This window comes from Artemia franciscana, unplaced genomic scaffold (genome assembly GCF_032884065.1).
Source record: "Artemia franciscana unplaced genomic scaffold, ASM3288406v1 PGA_scaffold_1180, whole genome shotgun sequence".
NCBI lineage: Eukaryota > Metazoa > Arthropoda > Branchiopoda > Anostraca > Artemiidae > Artemia > Artemia franciscana.
Window position 1 is genome coordinate 2,440,028 of NW_027062618.1, and position 20,420 is coordinate 2,460,447.

A 20,420-nucleotide genomic window follows, 5' to 3' on the forward strand; every position below is an offset into this window, starting at 1 on the left:
ACGAACAGAAATTTATATGAAAGGGGCTGTTCTCTCTTCAACGCCCCGCTCTTTACGCTAAAGTTTTTACTGTTTTAAAAAATAGAGTTGAGAGAAAGAGTCAAACTTTGGCGCAAAGAGCGAGGCGTTGAGAAGGGAACAACCCCTTTCATATACAGGATAATTTCTGTTCGTTCTAAGTTTTAATGTCGCTCCTTACTTTCACTTAAAAAAAACTTGTTTTTTTTTATTTATGTGACAATAAAGCTGCTAGAGCTGTACGAGGGCCATAGTCAGCCAGCTGGCTGACCAGCCAGTCTCAGCAAGCCATTTCAATGTTTGAGTCATATCATGTGAAGGAACAGAATGACGTAAAAGGGAAAAAAACTGACATATTTTAGTAATTTGAGTCACAAAAGGGCGAACAGACACAAAATTTTTTTTTGACATAAAACCAAAAATTTTGTTTTTATATTTTTTCATTCCATATTTCACTAATCCACGTTTGTTTGTCCTTTCTATTCCTGTATGTGAGCGTGGCGGCTATACACTACTTTGAACAAAAAACGTATCCCATTACCACTAAAAAAAATTCGAAAATCAATCGTTACTACTAGAAAATTTGAAAACATCTGAAATGATTTGTAGAAATATAAAAATATAAGAAATAGAAGATAGACTGAGACCAGAGCTGCCAACTTTTTGATCCATGACTGTGTCCCCTGAGCATCCAAAAATGTGTTAGTCTTAGCTAAAATGTGTCAGTCTTGAAATATAAAAACTAGGTTTAAGCTTTTGTTCACAAGTTGAATTATTGACCAAAATACGATTTGTAAACGTCTTACAAAGTGGCCAGTTAACATTAAATATAATGAAAACTAAAAAAAATCCATATAAAACATTCATACAACATGAATAAGTGTGAACATACAACAATGTAAATCCTTTACTCTGGAGAAAACGCTTTACTTGTGACATCTCTGGTAAAAACCTGGACCCCCCCCCCTCCAAAAAAACAACTATGAAAAGTGATATCATTTTTTTTTTACCAAAATATATATCCATTTTTCCTCATTGTGTTCCTTCACATGAGAATGTATCCTTTTGACGTAAAATGTGTCCAGTTGGCAACCCTGACTGAGATCGTCATATCATATATCATGCTCTACGTACAAGCCTCTGGATTTGCCTCAGGGGCTTACGTTTACAAGAAGATGCTTAGTGTGGAACCATGTATAACTTCTATGGTTTATTAATATGGATGATGATGAGTTTTACATAAATAATATAAAGAAACGAATTTTGTTTACAGAAGAGTTAATTTCGTCTTATAATTCGCCAAAATTCTCAGTTTGCACAGCTGCTTTTTCCGTTAGATTACATCCACTTTTTACTGCAAGTTGAACGGCTTATTTAAAAAATTTCCATCGAGCTGATGAAAACGCAAATATTGAGACAAAAAAAAATTTCTACTCGATTCCAAGTTTCTAGTGTTGCCATTTGTGTTCAATAGGTTGAAAAAATTGATTTAATATGAACAATTCTTTACTTTCAATAACCTGGAATGCGTGAGGACTTTTATACTAAAAAAAACACAGCTGTATGACGGCTATGATTTGGAAGGTGCTAGTCCCCGCTAGCAGCGCCGAGCTCCTCAAGGACGAATTCGCTATTTATTCATATGCCAGTCACCAAGCAGATTATTTGCTATTGATCTAACCCTTCTTTAGCTTAGTGCCATCAATCGATACGCAACTTTTATAATTAATGCATATGGCCCAAGACATATTTTACGTGTATCACATGAAAAATCGATTTTTTTTTTAACGAAAAATATGTGTCACTATTTAGTATTTATGTTGATGATGGTGACTGATTGGAAGGCCTATTTGAAAGAGTCTAAAAAGGGTATCTCGTCTAGGGTAGAATCGTATCTTAGACCCCGCCCTCTGAAGCGTAAATTTTGGCTACGTCCTTGATCTTACCTTTTCTGTTGTCAGCAGTGGGATCAGTTCACAAAATGTAGGCGGGGGGGGGGAAGATTCACTTTAAGGGGGAGTTATTTTCATACTTTTAATTTTTATCAATGAAAATGCCAAAAAAAGGAATTTTTTCAATGAAAATAATAGTAATAATAAAAAGGTTATAGTGATAAAAGTAAAAATAAATAATAAAAACGGACATATCTGGTGTCAATCAGTATCTCAAACAACCTAAAAAGCAGAATTCAGCGTTTTTCGATTCCAAATCTAAATATTCTGCAAATACACATGATGATGACAAAATGAGTGAGTATATTTTTACTGAAAACCTTATAATCGCTCCAACCTAAGCCCCTTTCCCTCCCCGCAATAAGTAAACCTTGACAAGTTTCTTAATCCAAAGTTTTCACTGGCTAATCTGCAATATCCAAGGAGATAAGCTACCGATTCCCTTTCCAGGTCTGCCGATTGTTTTGTTTCTATATAAACATTCAAAATTTTGCTTTAATATTTTATCTAATAATAGTAAAAAGAAGGAAAAAATAGCTGGGCATTGTCAGGTTCACGAGATCAGGGCCTCACTAATCTCAACTGAGAAAATTATTATCTTAAGCCATTCCAAAACCAGAATTCCGCAATGATGTTAATGCTTGAATATTCTACCACTGCTGAAGTTTGGGATAAAATGAGCCAATGGAGTTTTCTAGAAGCCTGATAGTGGTTCTGTTCTTAAATCATACCCCGAAACCCACCTCCACAGAAGGTGAACAGGATAATTTCTTGATCCAATGTGTTCGTCTACTAAGCTTCTCATTAAAAAAGAAAACCCTCCAAATCCGTTTACGTTTCCGCAAGTCACCTCAATATGAACATTTGAAATTTGCTTTTGGCATTTGAATAAAAAAAGTAGGGCCGACTGCATCTAGTCTTTACTGATTTCAATTTTCTAATTAAGAAAATTGGTATTATGAATCACCCCAAAAGTAATCCAAATCTGTAAATATTCGGCCTCTGTTCACGATTAAATAAAAAAAACAAGTTTTTTCAACTGAAAGTAAGGAGTGACATCAAAACTTAAAACGCACAGAAATTACTTCGTATATGAAAGAGGCTGCTTCCTCATCAACGCCCCGCTCTTTACGCTAAAGTTTGACTCTTTCTCTCAATTCTTCTTTCTAAAACAGTAAAAAACTTTAGCGTAAAGAGCGGGGCGTTGATGAGGAAGCAGCCTCTTTCATATACGAAGTAATTTCTGTGCGTTTTAAGTTTTGATGTCACTCCTTACTTTCAGTTGAAAAAACTTGTTTTTTTTATTTAATTTCTGAACGTTTTTGAATCAAAGCATGTTTTGATTTTGGCTCTCCGCAGAGGAATAATCAAAACGAAATTTGCATATTATTTTTTTTTGGCTCAATGGCTTTCCCATAATTTTGATCGAATGATTTTGAGATAAAAATAGCGGGGGACGAAGCCTAGTTGCCCCCCGATTTTTTGGTTAATTAAAAAGGCAACAAGAACTTTTAATTTTTTACGAATCTTTTTTTTGGTAAAAGATTTACGTAACTTATAGATTAGCTTACGTAAAGAACTTTTGTATTCTCATGTTTTTATTACATATATGAGGGGATTCGCCCCATCGTCAGTACCTCGCTCTTTACACTAAAGCTTAAATTTTATCCCAATTCATAAAGAATGACCCCCTGAATCACAAAAGCCGTAGAATAAGTAGTTGAAATTACCGAAAATACTTTAGCGTAAAGAGTCAGGTATTAGAAGGAGGTGAGCCCCTCATATGGGTAATAATTTCTGTTTGTTTTAAGTTTTATTGCTGTTCCTTACTTCCAGCTGAAAAAGCTTTTTCACTTTTATTTTTTAATTGTTTTTTTTTTTTTAATAATGCTAGTAAATCCTGCTCTCCCTTCATGGAAATTTTCTTCTCCCATTACAAATTCTCGAAGGAAAGTTCCCCCAGCATATCCCCCTCTTCTCAACCCCTCCCCCAAACCAAAAAAATCCTCCTGAAAACGCCTGTATACTTCCCAATAACCATTACTATATGTAAGCACAGGTCAAAGTTTGTAACTTGTTGCCCCTCCCACGGGGACTGTGGGGGAGTAAGTCGTCCCCAAAGACATAGTTATAAGGTTTTTCGACTACGCTGAATAAAATGGCTATCTCAGAATTTTGATCCGTTGACTTTGGGAAAATAATTAGCGTGGGAGGGGGCCTAGGTGCCCTCCAATTTTTTTGGTCACTTAAAAAGGGCACTAGAACTTTTCATTTCCGTTAGAATGAGCCCTCTTGCAAAATTATAGGACAACTGGGTCGATACGATCACCCCTGGGAAAAAAAAACAACAAAAAAACAAAAAAACAAAAAAACAAATAAACACGCATCCGTGATGTGCCTTCTGGCAAAAAATGCAAAATTCCACATTTTTGTAGATAGGAGCTCGAAACTTCTACAGTAGGGTTCTCTGATACGCTGAATCTGATGGTGTGATTTTCGTTAAGATTCTTTGACTTTTAGGGGGCGTTTCCCCCTATTTTCTAAAATAACGCAAATTTTCTCAGGCTCGTAACTTTTGATGGGTAAGACTAAACTTGATGAAACTTATATATTTAAAACCAGCATTAAAATGCGATTCTTTTGATGTAGCTATTGGTATCAAAATTCCATTTTTTAGAGTTTTGGTTACTATTGAGCCGGGTCGCTCCTTACTACAGTTCGTTACCACGAACTGTTTGATGGGAAGATGAACTTTTCCAAAAAAAATCGTTAGTGCTTCTGATCTTAGACCCTTTCACCCCCCCAAAAAAAAGTAAGTACATTTTTAATTATTTCTTAATCCAAAGTTTCCATATGATAAGCTACAATATCCAAGGAGAAAACCTGCCAAATCCCTTTCAATTTCCGCAAATCGTTTTGTTTCTCTGTAAACATTCAAAAGTTGCTTTTGGCACTTGAAAAACCTTTTGTTTTTTTCCCTTGTAAGACTTTGTCGAAAGTCGGAAACCAGTAGCTGCTATCATGGCGCATGTCTATCCCCGGAACTGAGTTCCTGAATTGATATTCCTTATGGATCACTAGTTAGTTCCAGGTGTACTTTTTTCTGTGCCTATTATTTTCATGGATTCTCCTTTAGTTGTCTGCTTTACATATCTACTTAAGTAACAAAGAAGTGCTCAAGAACCTAGAATTGACACTAGACATTTTCATTGACATTTTGTAGCAATAATAATGACATTTAAGTTGCTTCTACTTTTACTGACTTGAGTTTTGACCAGTATTGTTGACACTAGTGACTTCAGCAATAATTATGTCCAGCTGGAGAAAATCAGTATTATATATACATTACTAGTCAATTCCCAGTATTTTTTATGTGCGAATTTGAACTATTCAAGTAGCAACGCGCTGCATTAACTTGAGCAGCGAGAATAGTCCCTAGTTCTACTTGACAATAGACAATTTGATCGACCTTGCCACGCCCATGACATCTTAATATTCTTCCTCAATCACCGGTCTCGCTACAGATTTGTACCATCTCGGATTTTGATGCTTTTGTATAATTTGGCAGTTATTAAGTTGAAATTTCCCACATGTGAGGTGTCAAATGTGGATGTTTGTTTTAAACAGGCAATTAGATCTGTTACTACGCCCCATTAACATATCCATATCTATGGAAATATAACCTAATTTGCTTCATAAAAAATTGGTGCACTGCGACGCTACCGGGTGTGGTCAAAAGAAGGAGTGGGAATTTTTGACGGATCTCTCCCATGCTAATGGTGAAGGTCCCATCCTTGGAGTCTCCCTTGTCATAATTTGAATTATGAAAGCAGACAGAAAATGGTTTTATACCTATCCATGGGATCGGAAACGGACACCAAAACGTAGAATTCCGGTATGTACCTCGCATTTAGATTTTAAGTTCGTTACAGCAAAAAAAAAAAAAAAAAAAAAAAAAAAAAAGGAAGACTAAGGTTCTTTTTGTTGGCATACTATTTAGAGTATTGATGTTGTTAGAAAGTGATTGACAAGAAAAAATTTAAGATAAAAAACTGCAAAAAAGAAAGAAAAGAAAACAATCTGACAATAGAATAGTCTAAACATTTTTTTTTTCAGTCCGAGAAGAATCCAAAAAGAGAAATTTTTGCTACCATTATTGATATTACAACTTGTGTTTTGAACATTCAGTTCAGACTTGAAAGAACATGGCCTAGCATGGTCTATGTTATAGTCATTAAGTCAATGGCGCTGTCTTCGAGTGTTGACAAATCTTCCTTTATTTTGGTATTTGGAAAGATACAAATATCTATCTTTATTTGGTATTGAACTTGGTGCTACGTCCCCAAAAATTTGCGAAAAATTACATTTACCAAAAACGTTTGCCCAAAAATTACAATCATTCAACTCTTTAGTTATTTACTGAAAACTCCGACATCCCTTTTACCAAGATACAAGACAAGGAGGAAACTAATATACCAAATTTGTTGCACCCTTCCGCATATGCATAGTGTCTCCATAGCCTAGTAACCACTGTCTCAGGTACATAAGCAGTTGATGTGGAAGGAGGGGGGGGGGGCTTCAAATCACGCTTTATCCAAGCATTATTTTAAGATTGTCTGAATTTTCAAGGGGCGCTAGCCCCTTCCAATGTTGGTTTCGATGTATATGACAAAAATATCTGTTTTTTCTTAATAATAACTAAATATGCAATAATTGGAGAAGCTCATTGTATAACTCTTTGAAGAGACGGTCACAAATGATATTCAAATTTTAAGACCTTTGTCACTATCAAACAGTTCATGGTAACGAACTGTAGTAAGGAGCGACCCGGCTAAATAGTAACCGAAACTCTAAAAAATAGAATTTTGATACCAATAGTTACATCAAATGCTGGTTTTAAATATATAACTTTCATCAAGATTAATCTTACCTGTCAAAAGTTACGAGCCTGAGAAAATTTGCCTCATTTTAGAAAATAGGGGAAAACACCCACTAAAAGTCATACAATCCTAACGAAAATCACACCATCAGATTCAGCGTATTAGAGAACCTCATTGTAGAAGTTTCAAGCTCCTATATACGGAAACGTGGAATTTCGCATTTTTTGCCAGAAGACAAATCACGGAGGCGTGTTTATTTGTTTTTTTGTTTTTTTTTCCAGGGGTGATCGTATCGACCCAGTGGTCCTAGAATGTCGCGAGAGGGCTCATTCTAACGGAAATTAAAAGTTTTAGCGCCCTTTTTAAGTGACCAAAAAATTGGAGGGCACCTAGGCCCCCTTCCACGCTCATTTTTTCCCCAAAGTCACCGGATCAAAATTCTGAGATAGCTATTTTATACGAACAGAAATTATTCCGTATATGAAAGGGGCTTTTCCTCCTCAACGCCCCGCTCTTTACGCTAAAGTTTTTTACTGTTTTAAGAAGTAGAGTTAAGAGAAAGAGTCAAAGTTTAGCGTAAAGAGCGAGGTGTTGAGGAGGAAAAGCCCCTTTCCTATAAGGAGTAATTTCTGTTCGTTTTAAGTTTTTATGTCGCTCCTTACTTTCATTTAAACAACTTTTTTTTATTTATTTAATTCCTTTTTAGAGGCAAAACAAAATGTAAAACTTGGTCACTTCATGGCGGCAGGTATGGGAATAGGCCTTTGTCTGTTTTAAAAGAGCCACTCTTTTTCCTTGGGTTGTTCTTAATGAGAGTTTATGCAATGGCTGTCATTCAAATGTTAACTTCAGCCCTTTTTGACCATCCCCTGTCAATCTAAACTTACCAAATAACCATAAATGACTAGATAAATCCAATAAGTAAGCCGATGGGAAAAATCGGGCTGATTTACTTTACTTTCTTATTGCTAAATTTAGCATAATATCAGTGGCTTGATGAAAGCTATTGTTCATGGGATCAAACACAGGGTTTCCACCATGGTCAGTTCTTAAGTGCTACAATTGCCAAAATTTAGGTGCTACACAGGGGATTTCGGTGCTAATTTAGGTGCTACACAGGGGATATAGTCAAAACATTCACTGTAACAGTGCTAAAATAACACTTCCGTGCTATTTTAGCATAGCTGAGAACGTGCTACAGTGCTACACATAATGAAATAGTGCTAAAATAGTGCTTTTGGGATACAGGTGGTGACCCTGATCACACATGATACAACGCAAGTGTAGGTGGTTTTACTCCTCCGAGTCTACCTCAGACCCTTTGGTAATATACCTCTGTCTCTGTTCAGCAGACATAAAAGTACTTGTTTTGTACACAAAGTGACATATTTATTCTTTCCTGGGGTAGAATACCGGTAAAGAACATGGAATTGGAGGGCGCGTGAGCTTTGGTTATTTAACATGGCTAAAATGGAATTAAAAATCATTGTGGCACAAGGAGCTTTGTGGCGTATAGTAGAAATGAAAAGAATAAAAATTGCCGCAAGCCTCATAGCGGTGCTCAGTTGAATGAAACAGAAAGAAAAGCATTATTGCAGTTTTTGCATATAATTATAACAATATAAATAAAATGCAAATAAATATTAAAATTAAGCTATTGTAATTTTTTAACTGAAAAAAGGACTTTTCTCCTTTTTTGTGATATCATTAATTTATCTTTGCATATATCTCTAACAAAAAATAAGAATTTTTCTTTTTTTCTTTTTGTTGTTGTTTTTTTTTTAGTATGATAACATTAATGTATCTGTGTATATGTTACTGTGAATGTCTGAAATCGGTGAATGTCGACATTCACTGGTGAATGTCATAAATACTTTTTTTTCTTCTTGAATTTTTGTCAGCGTTACCAGTCAACTTTTTCTGTTTTTTGCAAGGTTTAATGGTGACAAGTTAGGTTAGGTTTTTAACGCATTTCTGTTATTTATACCCTAATTTAATTTAAAATAATCTAAGCTAACTTTAACTTTTCCCAGCATAGCTTGCATAAAACTGGAAAAGCTGACTCGCAAAGCTAATTGAATCTAAGCAGAGGAAAGGGAATTTTGGACATTCACCGGTGAATGTTGACACTAACCAGCTTTCGGTGTGGTTGGTCTGGGCCTGCCTTCGAGCGTACTGCTGGTGTAATTTGAATGGACTGATTGATATACCCAAAATCAAAATATTTGGGGTAAATTTTCAGTAAATTAAATTTAAATCCGCTCTATTAGGTTAAAAGCCTGTCTGGATCGTTTTGTGCAGGACGAACCATTAGGTATCTCTTTTTCAATTTATTCTAATTAGTAATTAAGAATTCTAATTAATAATTAGATTAATTAATTCTAATTATTTCATCTATTTTATTAATTATTTTGTCTAAATATTCTGATTAATTCTAATTAATAATAATTGTTCTAAAACACAATAAGAATTTTAGGATGATTTAACAATTAGCCAGCAAGTGCTATACTGTAATGCTTCAAAACTAAGATTTTCCTTCATGGGTTTGATTTTGGACGTTAGTTTCCTTAAGCAGATCTGGAATTCAACCGTTTGGAGTCGGTTATATACTTTCTATTCCTATTCTTTCCTCACTTGATTGACTCTTGTGTGTTTTTTTTCCAATGTGCGCAGTGATAAAAGATGAAAAATCGGTCGTATTAATTTAAAAAAAATTAGCCTGTCTGACATTTTTATTGGAAGTTAGATTCAAACCGACGTTCCTATCCCCTTCTCTTTAAGTCAGGAGGGAGGATTAGTTAATCTAATCACTCTTCTCGCTTTTTGTTTTGTTCTCAAGACCCTTGTAAACTTCTGTTGTTTTATTGTTTTTTTTTTCTTGAAACAACTCCTTTTTCCAATCGCAGAAATAGAACTTTGTTGAAATTGTTTTTTTTTTAATATGAATGATATTTTTTTGTGTGATGGATGCCTGAAAACCTTTTGTGAATATATGGTCGTTAGTAATGTTAGTATAGTCGTTAAAATGGTCTCTTAGTATCAACAATTTTTCAGTTTTCCTGCCCTCTTCTAAAATTGATGTTGTTGCTTGCTGTAAGCATTGCTGATAAGGACTCTCGTCGTCCAAGTCTGACTTCTGAGGAAACAACTTCTGGGAGGGGGATGGACCTTATATATGTGGAGTCAATTAACAATAATGTAGGAGGGGGAATTTTTTTCAAAACTTTGGGGGGGGGGCGAAAGACGTTAGGGAGCAAATGCCATACCTCCCCTGTCCCCTCTATTCGGTGCAACCGCTTTCGAAAAAAAAATAAGACAGGGGAAGGTTTGTCAAATTATGATAAAATGTTAAAATATGAAAAACCCGCGCTTCTGCATCAGCAGGACCCTAGGTGTTGGGGGGGGGGGCTTGGAGATATCATATTCCGAGGAATATCATGATTTATATCACACTAATAGCAACTTAACAGCAACGCAACTAATAAAACTTAAAAAAGTTTTTTACTGTTTTAAAAGGTAGAGTTAAGAGAGAGAGTCAAACTTTAGCGTAAGGAGTGGGGCGTTGATGAGGAAGCAGCTCTTTTCATATACGAAGTAATTTCTGCTCGTTTTAAGTTTTAATGCCGCTCCTTACTTCCCGTTAAAAAAACTTGTTTTTTTTACTTAATCTCTGAAAAGGGGCTACTAGGGCGTCACATCTTGGTAGAAAATAAATTCTAAATGGTTGGTTTTTGTCAATGGTCGGTAACATACAGTTTTCTTTTATGTGGCTAAAAAGGTTTTTCTGCATTATCACTCTGTATTTAAATTTAAAGTCCCCCTTCAAATAATAAAATGAAATATTGTTGCATCTGGATCGTCCTTTTACTCCCCTTTTACGTCCTCCTGTGCATCTGGATCGTCCTTTTACTTCCTTGCCTTTAGTCCTTGCCGGTCCCTAAGGATAAAAAATTCAAACTTATGTGTCAGCAAAGGAAACTTTTATAAAAATGGTGCTTTAACCGAGGGGACTCACTCTTTCCCATCTGATGTACATCTTTGGGCTGCCGGTCTTTGGGCTTGCCGATTCCTAAGGATAGAAAATTCAAAGTTATGTGTCACCAAAGGAAATTTTCAAAAAAAGATTCTTTAACCGAGGGGTCACTCACTCTTTACCATCTAATGTACATAGTTGGGCTGAGCACTCATTTGAAACTCCATGTCACGCCTGGTAGAATTACGCCCCACATGCCGCATGTCACATCAGTATATATGATTTTGAAAACCCCTGCAACAATACTCTTATTTGTGCAATAATTTGCACCACTCCTGTGAAAGTCGCCTCTAAAACCAAAATGACGGTCCTGGTATACCTGAACTGACCTAGTGTTCAACCCCTTGCCGTCGATAAAATTTTTCTTTTTTATTATTTTTCATTTGATGATTCTTGCGTGGAGATTAATATAAAGAGATTTAGAATGATCAAGCGTGAAAGAGAAATCCGAATGATTAAACACGCTGATTTATCAAATTTTGTGTCAAAGAAATAGAAGCTTTCTAAAAAGAAGCATATTCTGTACCAGTCCATTAAGGTAATTTGACATGATACTTGTCTATATAGTGTCAGAGGTTAGTCTGTGAAACTAAAAAAAAAAAAAAGAAAAAAAAAGTCGATTAGTGATGAATTAGACATACTCCCATATATTGTGAGGCTCATATTTCCGCTTGTAATGTTTTACGTCTTCAAATTAGGGATTAATTATACACTTTTACTATGGTTTCACTCTCTTGGTTATAGAAAAATCAAGAGATTTGTTTGTCTAAACTACTTTCAAGTAATTAGGCAAAATGTAATTAATATGTGTAGGGGCTAGTTTTGACACTGTATTATATATTATCTTGTTAATAAATAAATATTAACTATATACTATTTCATTAATTTTATTAAATATTAACTGTTTTAACCAGAATAGATATTAACTATTTATTTTACAGAGATTATTCTGATAAAGCCAAACATCTCTTACGTAAAGTAAAAAAAAGAAAATAAAAGTAGAAACAACAAAAGCAACTTTAAAAAAATGCTTCATAGATATAATTATCAGTCTAGAAGTTTAAAGAATGCGAAGCATGCGAAAAATACAAACTAGCATGCTAAAAATGCAGAATTTTCATACAGCTTTATACAAAGAATTTAAAAATACAGAATTTTCATACAAAATTTAGTCGAAACAGCTTTACACAAAGAAGGAAAGGGGATTTTCCTTCTCCTTTTCAAACAGCTCGTGGTAACGAACTGTAGTAAGGAGCGGCTCAATAGTAAACAAGACTCTAAAAAACGGAATTTCGATGGTAAAAGATAAATAAAAAGAATAGGATTTTTATGCTGATTTTAAATATATAAGTTTCATCAATTTTAGTCTTTGTCGTCAAAAGTTTCGAGCCTGAAAAAATCACATCATCGAATTCAGCTTATCATAGAACCTTGTAGAAAAAATTTCAAGGTCCAATCTACAAAAATGTGGAATTTCGTATTTTTTGCCAGAAGACAGATCACGGGTGCGTGTTTATTTGTTTGTTTTTTGTTTTTTTTTCCCAGGGGTCATCGTATCGACCAAGTGGTCCTAGAGTGTTGCAAGAGGCCTCATTCTAATGGAAATGAAAAGTTCTAGTGCCCTTTTGAAGTGACCAAAAAATTAGAGGGCACCTAGGCCCCCTCCCACGCTCATGTTTTTCCCAAAATCAACGGATCAAAATTTTGAGATAGCCATTTTGTTCCGCATAGTCGAAAACCATAATAAATATGTCTTTGGGGATGATTTACTACCCCACAGTCCCTTGGGGAGGGGCTGAAAGGTACAAACTTTGACCAATGTTTACATACAGTAATGGTTATTCGGAAGTGTACCGACGTTTTCAGGGGGATTTTTTTGGTTTGGGTGTGGGGTTGAGGGGAGGGGGCTATGTGGGAGGATCTTTCCTTGGAGAAATATTTTATGGGGGAAGAGCAATTCAATGAAAAGGGCGGAGGAATTTCTAGTATTACTATTAAAAAAACAAAACAATGAAAATATAAACATGAAAAAGTTTTTTCAATTGAAAGTAAGGAGTAGCATTAAAACTTAAAACGAACAGAGGTTGTTACGCATATGAGGGGTTCTAAAATACTTTAGCATAAAGAGCGAGGTATTTAGGAGAAGATAAATACTTCGCTCTTTATGCTAAAGTATTTTTAGTGATTTCAACTATTTATTCTACGGTCTTTCTGATTCATGGGTCATTCTTAAAGAATTGGGACAAAACTTAAGATTTAGTGTGAAGAGCGAGCTATTAACGAGGGGACAAACACCCTCATATATATATAGTTAAAAATATAAGAATATAAAAGTTTGTTACGGAAGTTAATTCTTAAGTTACGTATATTTTTTACTAATAAAAACGTTCGTTAAAAATTAAAAGTTCTAGTTGCCTTTTTAAGTAACCGGAAAACTGGAGGGCAACTAGGCCTCCTTCCCCACCCCTTATTTCTCAAAATCGTCTGATCAAAAGTAAGAGAAAGCCATTTAGCCAAAAAAAAAGAATTAATATGCAAATTTCATTTTAATAATTTATGTACTGAGAGCCAAAATCAAACATGCATTGATTCAAAAACGCTCAGAAATTAAATAAAAAAAACTATTTTTTCTTAACTGAAAGTAAGGAGCGACATTAAAACTTAAAACGAACAGAAATTACTCCGTATATGAAATGGGTTGTCCCCTCCGCAATCCCTCGCTCTTTACGCTAAAGTTTGACTCTTTGCCACAATTCTACTTTTTAAAACAGTTAAAAACTTTAGCGTAAAGAGCGAGGGATTGCGGAGGGGACAACCCATTTCATATATGGAGTAATTTCTGTTCGTTTTAATGTCGCTCCTTACTGTCAGTTAAAAAAAACTAGTTTTTATTTATTTATCGTAACTAAATCTCACCTTGATCGGGAGAGGCTTTGCAAATACGGAAAAATCTTTTCTAAGGATATAGCCAATAATAGAAACGTGGCCTTGAGTTATATAACAATCGAAACTTTAAGGTAAGTTAGCACTTAAACACTTTATCAGTACTGGACTAACATTCATTCAGTACTGAACTAACATCCATTCAGTACTGAACTAACATTCATTAAGTCAGTACTGAACTAACATTCATTCAGTGAACATCTGTATTTGCAATATACAACTTTCAGCCGGATTAACTCTGACAAGTAAATTCTTTGATATTTTTTCAATGAATCCGGAATAATAGCATCATTTTTGCGAGCGCTGTACAAAATTGGATGTGAATAATCTTGGGCGTTCGTTTATCTGTTTTTTGAAAATTACAAACATTATTGAAAATAAATATGGTTAAGAAAAGCGGGAAGCGATCAAGACAAAGCTGATTTTAAATATATAAGTTTCATCAAGATTGGTTATACCCATCGAAAGTTAGGAGCCTGAGAAAATTTGCCTCATTCTAGAAAATAGGGGGAAACGCCCTCTAAAAGTCATATAATCTTAACGAAAATCACACCATCAGATTCAGCGTATCAGAGAACCCTACTGTAGAAGTTTCGAGCTCCTATCTACAAAAATCTGGAGTTTCACATTTTTTGCCAGAAGGCAGATCACGGATGCGTGTTTATTTTTTTTTAAATTTTTTTTCCAGGGGTGATCGTATCGACTGAGTGGTCCTAGAATGTCGCGAGAGGGCTCATTCTAACGGAAATTAAAAGTTCTAGTGCCCTCTTTAGGTGACCAAAAAATTGGAGGGCACCCAGACCCCCTCCCACGCTCTTTTTTCCAAAAAGTCACCGGATCAAAATTCTGAGATAGCCACATTATTCACCGTAGTCAAAAAACCTAATAACTATGTCTTTAGGGACGACTTACTCCCCCGCAGTCCCCGTTGGAGGGGCTGCAAGTTACAAACTTTGACCTGGGTTTACATATAGTAATGGTTACTGGGAAGTGTACAGACGTTTTCAGGGGGATTTTTTTGGTTTAGGGGAGTGGGTTACGTGGGGGGATATTTCCATGGAGGAACTTCTCATGGGGGAAGAGAATTTCAATTAAGGGGGCGGAGGATTTTCTAGCATTATTTGGAAAAACAATGAAAAAATAAATATGAAAAGTTTCTTCAACTGAAAGTAAGGAGCAGCATTAAAACTTAAAACGAACAAAAATTATTACGCATATGAGGGGTTTACTTCCTCGTTATACTTCAGTCTTTACGCTAAAGTATTTTTAGTAATTTCAACTATTTCTTCTACGGCCTTTGTGATTCGAAGGTCAGTCTTAAGGAATTGGGACATTTAAGCTTTAGTGTAAAGAGCGAGGTATCGACGAGGGTTGAACCCCCTCATATACGCAATAAAAACATACGAATATAGAAGTTCGTTACGTAAGTTAATTCGTAAGCTACGTATAATTTTTACCAATGAAAACGTTTGTAAAAAATTAAAGGTTCTAATTGCCTTTTTTAAGTATTCAAAAAATTGGAGGGGAACTAGGCCTCCTCCCTCACTCCTTTTTTCTCAAAATCTTCAGATTAATTGCAATTAATTAATATGCAATTTTTTAACTATTTAAACTATTAAATACTATTAAAACTATTTAAACTATTATATATTTTTTTTTAACTATTTATGTGCGGAGAGCCAAGATCAAAACTTGCATTAATTCAAAAACGTCCAGAAATTAAATAAAAAAAACAAGTTTTTTGAAATGAAAGTAAGGAGCAAAATTAAAACTTAAAACGAACAGAAATTAGTCTGTATATGTAAGGGTCTTTTCCTCCTCAACGCCCCGCTCTTTACGCTAAAGTTTCTTACCGTTTTAAAAAGTAGAGTTATGAGGAAGAGTCAAACTTTAGCGTAAAAAGTGGGGCGTTTAGGAGGAAAAGCCCCTTTCATATACGGAGTAATTTCTGTTCGTTTTAAGTTTTAATGTTGCTCCTTACTTTCATTTAAAAAAACTTGTTTTTTATTATTTAATTCCAAGAAGGAAAAAGGAGAAGGTTGTTTACTGATTTAACATTTCAATTATAAAGGGGAGAATAGTTCTCACATAATTTTCTGTGTAATATTCTATATGGGTAACATCATTTTTTTATTATTTTTTTCTTTAAAGTAGAATGTGGAAGACGAAGTCTAAAGGGGGAAAGGAGAAGAATGTCTAGGTAAGCTATGATTTTACGGGTAGTTCGGTAGCTATGGAGAACACTCAGTTCTATAGAGAAAAAAAAACAAAAAAAACTAGTTTTTTTAACTGAAAGTAAGGAGCGACATTAAAACTTAAAACGAACAGAAATGACTCCGTATATGAAATGAGTTGTCCCCTCCGCAATCCCTCGTTCTTTACGCTAAAGCTTTTAATTGTTTTAAAAAGTAGAATTGTGGCAAAGAGTCAAACTTTAGCGTAAAGAGCGATGGATGGCGGAGGGGATAACCCATTTCATATACGGAGTAATTTCTGTTCGTTTTAAGCTTTAATGTCGATCCTTACTTTCAGTTAAAAAAAACTAGTTTTTTTTATTTAATTTCTGAACGTTTTTGAATTAATGGATGTTTGATTTTGGCTCTCCGTACATAAATTATTAAAATGAAATTTGCATAGTAATTCTTTTTTTTTTGGCTAAATGCCTTTCTCTTAGTTTTGATCAGACGATTTTGAGAAATAAGGGTTGGGTGAAGGAGGCCTAGTTGCACTCCAATTTTTCGGTTACTTAAAAAGGCAACTAGAACTTTTAATTTTTAACGAACGTTTTTATTAGTAAAAATATATGTAACTTAAGAATTAACTTACGTAACACACTTTTATATTCTTATATTTTTATTATGAACATGAGGGAGTTTGTCCCCTCGTTAATGCCTCGCTCTTTACACTAAATCATAGGTTTTGTCCCAATTCTTTAAGAATGATCCCTGAATCAGAATGGCCGTAGAATAAATAGTTGAAATTACTAGAAATACTTTAGCATAAAGAGCGAGGTATTTATCTCCTCCTAAATACCTCACTCTTTATGCTAAAGTATTTTTAGAACCCCTCATATGCGTAATAATCTCTGTTCGTCTTAGGTTTTAATGCTACTCCTTAGTTTCAATTGAAAAAACTTTTTCATGTTTATTTTTTCATTGTTTCTTTTTTTTAGTAATGCTAGAAAATCCCGCGCCCTGTTCATTGAATTTCTCTTCACCCATGATATATTCCTCCAAGGAAAGATACTCCCACATATCCCCCTCCCCTCAACACAACCCCCACACCAAAAAAAAAATCCTGAAAACGTCTGTACACTTCCCAATAACTATTACTGTATGTAAACACTGGTCAAAGTTTGTAACTTGCAGCCCCTCCACCAGGGAATGTGGGGGAGTAAGTCATCCCCAAAGATATAGTCACTATGGTTTTCAACTATGTGGAACAAAATGGCCATCTCAAAATTTTGATCCGTTGACTTTGGGAAAAAAATGAGCGTGGGAGGGGGCCTAGGTGCCCTCCAATTTTTTTGGTCACTTCAAAATGGCACTAGAACTTTTGATTTCCTTTAGAATGAGCCCTCTTGCGACATTATAGAACCACTTGGTCGATACGATGAGCCCTGGAAAAAAAAACAAAAAAAAAAACAAACAAATAAACACGCACCCGTGATCTGTCTTCTGGCAACAAATACGAAATTCCACATTTTTGTAGATAGGAGCTTGAAATTTTTGCTGAAGGGTTCTCTGATACGCTGAATGCGATGGTGTGATTTTCGTTAAGCTTCTATGACTTTTAGGGGGTGTTTCCCCCTATTTTCCAAAATAAGGCACATTTTCTCAGGCGCGTAACTTTTGATAACAAAAAGACTAAATTTGATGAAACTTATATATTTAAGACCAGCATGGAAATTGCTTCTTTTGGTGCATCTTTTAGAATCAAAGTTCTGTTTTTTAGAGTTTCGTTTACTATTGAGCCGGGTCGCTCCTTACTACAGTTCGTTACCACAAACTGTTTGATATGAATAAACCAAACTACAGTAACTACAAGTAACTACAACTACAGTAAGGGTCGCTCCTTACTACAGTTCGTTACCACAAACTGTTTGATATGAATAAACCATACTCAAGATCTTGTATCGTTAACACGAGACAATAACCGGTTTTCATGGTCTTTATACCAGACAATAATAGCTTTGGCTCGGTGGGAAACTACATTGTAGCCTTATTTTGGTTAAATATTTAGTTCTTATGTTGTTAGGTTAAGTTATTTTAAGTTACGTATTTAATATAATGCGGTCTTGGTGGCCCCTCCCATAATTCTTTTATGTAGTTTTCATAATTTTGTTGATAAAGTGTTATATTTTCATCATATTTTGTTTTATTTCATTAGCATTAACCAAACTTCTCTTCTCGACAGAACTTGAGTGTGGTGGTTATAAGGCACAAGTACCTTTTGCAGAAATACAAGAAAGTTAGGGAAATCTGCATGAAAAAGTTTGGGAGTACCTGGAAAAACTATAAAACTGACTTAGAAATTTAATAGAAACGCCATTAAACTGAATTAATTAATTGAAAGGCTATTTCAAATGTCATTGCATGTCTCTGCAGCTATATTGAATGTTTTAAATCACATACTTAATAAAAAATGAGTGAACATATTAGAATATATGTTGAATCGATTATCACCGACTTTTATAAAATGAACATATCTGTCTTGAAAATGGATTCAAAATGGAATAGTTGTGGGCATCAAGTCATGGCTTATTGTAGAAAAAGCCAAGACAGATAGTCCGATTGAGTGACAGGCAATTCTGGCATTATTTCCCCCCTTATTAGGATTGTATAAAAATGATTTTAGTTCATTTGTTAATAGATATGTCTACCTATTATCCGTCCATGCGTCATTCCTAGGGTAGAATAACCAAGGTAGATAGTCATAGAGCTAAGATAGTGATAAAACCTATAGTTTTCCAAGCGTTTGGTTAAAATGGCACGGGTAAACGGCGGGTTAAGTGTGCCACTTTTATTGGACAAATATTTGTTGATCTTTTAGCAAGTCATGCCTGCCTAGAGTCTAAGGCATTTTGGCTTGATCAATCTTTTGGTACTTACATCTCTTTTTTTAGAGTCCTGTCATTACTGGTGCTCAAAGCCGAAATGGTAGAACCGTTGTGCCTCCTACCAATGACAGAAAACTTGAGGTTTCACCGTTGGAGGTTTGTATTATCTATCAGTATATAAATAAGCTATTTTTAGTATTAGGAAGATAAGCTATAATTTTTTTGGAAGCCAAAAAAGAAGCAATTTCATCAGCCTACAAATGGCAAAGATTATGATGTTGAATTCTGTCTTGGTAGAAAAGGCATTTCGGCTGAGAAAAAAAACTCCCTACCCCTTTTTTAATAACGAAACTGGAACAAGAAATTAAGTTAGGAAAGCGCGGAGGGATCCAAAATTTTTGTGCTGAGACCAGGGTTATATCGAGAATTTTTTCGGCGGGGGGGGGGGTTACAAAAGTGTTTTTCTCGATGGGGTGTTTACAAAAAAGCTCTAAAATCACATTGAAAATCTATTTATATTCATTTTTGTTACGTTTTGGAGTCGGAAAAACACTTTGGGGGGGGGGAGCCAAACCCGCCGAACCCCATTTTCGAATTAAAATGGAATAGTTGTGGGCATCAAGTCATGGCTAATTGTAGAAAAAGCCAAGACATATAGCCCAACTGAGTGAGAAGAAAAACCTGGCATTAATTGCCCCCCCCCCCCCTTCATTGCTGACGTTATCATCTCCCACTTATGCTACACCTCTCATGTCACTCCACAATGCCGAACTAGAGTCAATCTGTTAGAGGGTTTCCCCTTGGCTCATATGCTATCTCTCTACTTTGTGTAAATTTCAATTTCTTTTTGTCTGGCCATAAGAACTTGCATCTATGAAAACCTGCAGTTGATATATCTGATTTCTAAGACCTGAGGTTTATGCAACGCAAGGTTTTTTGAGGAGGGAGAGAAGGGCGGTTCAACTAGCTAGGCCACTCTCCCTTGGCATTTGTGCCCTCTGGCTCCAACCAAAGCAAAACTATGGCAAATTCAGAAATGTTTGGAAACAGTTATGCCAACGTTTTTTCTTATCATAAGAAGTTTACGAAAACTTTCAGAATTGAGATATCTACAATAAAACTGTTTATCAATCAAGCTGTTTATTATCCACAACAAGTACTTAATAAATTATTTCGATACTGGAATAAATATAAATTGGTGTAAATGCTGCCTAGCAAAGTTCTGTTTTTTACCTTACATTTTGTCAATCAATCACAGTTACAAAGAAATACTGATTAACTGTATTTCATTTAAGGACCTTTGAAGTAGAAAATTCCTTCTTCAAACTGAAGTAAACAAATTCTTTGAACTTTGAACGGGTTTGTTATTTCAGAGAATCTATTATTTTATTTCACCTGGGCAACGCCCACAAATAAATTTTTGTCCTTTATCCAGTAACGGTTGATGAATGTTACCTAGGAATCGAGTTTGACCTCTTTCTAAATGAAAGATTTTGCAATTGAAAAAAAAGAAAGAAAAAAGACAAAAAAAAGTA

The 20,420-nt window shown here is 35.0% G+C and overlaps 1 protein-coding gene across 2 annotated transcripts in view; it reads left to right on the forward strand.

Annotated features, from left to right (window-relative positions):
- The window catches only part of LOC136041241 (uncharacterized), a 226,863-nt gene that overhangs the window by 59,211 nt on the left and 147,232 nt on the right, over window positions 1-20,420 (forward strand). For both annotated transcript variants that reach the window (XM_065725844.1, XM_065725843.1), the window contains exon 3: window positions 18,952-19,041. In XM_065725844.1, the coding sequence (XP_065581916.1) occupies window positions 18,952-19,041 (90 nt within the window). The remainder of the gene's footprint in view (window positions 1-18,951; window positions 19,042-20,420) is intronic.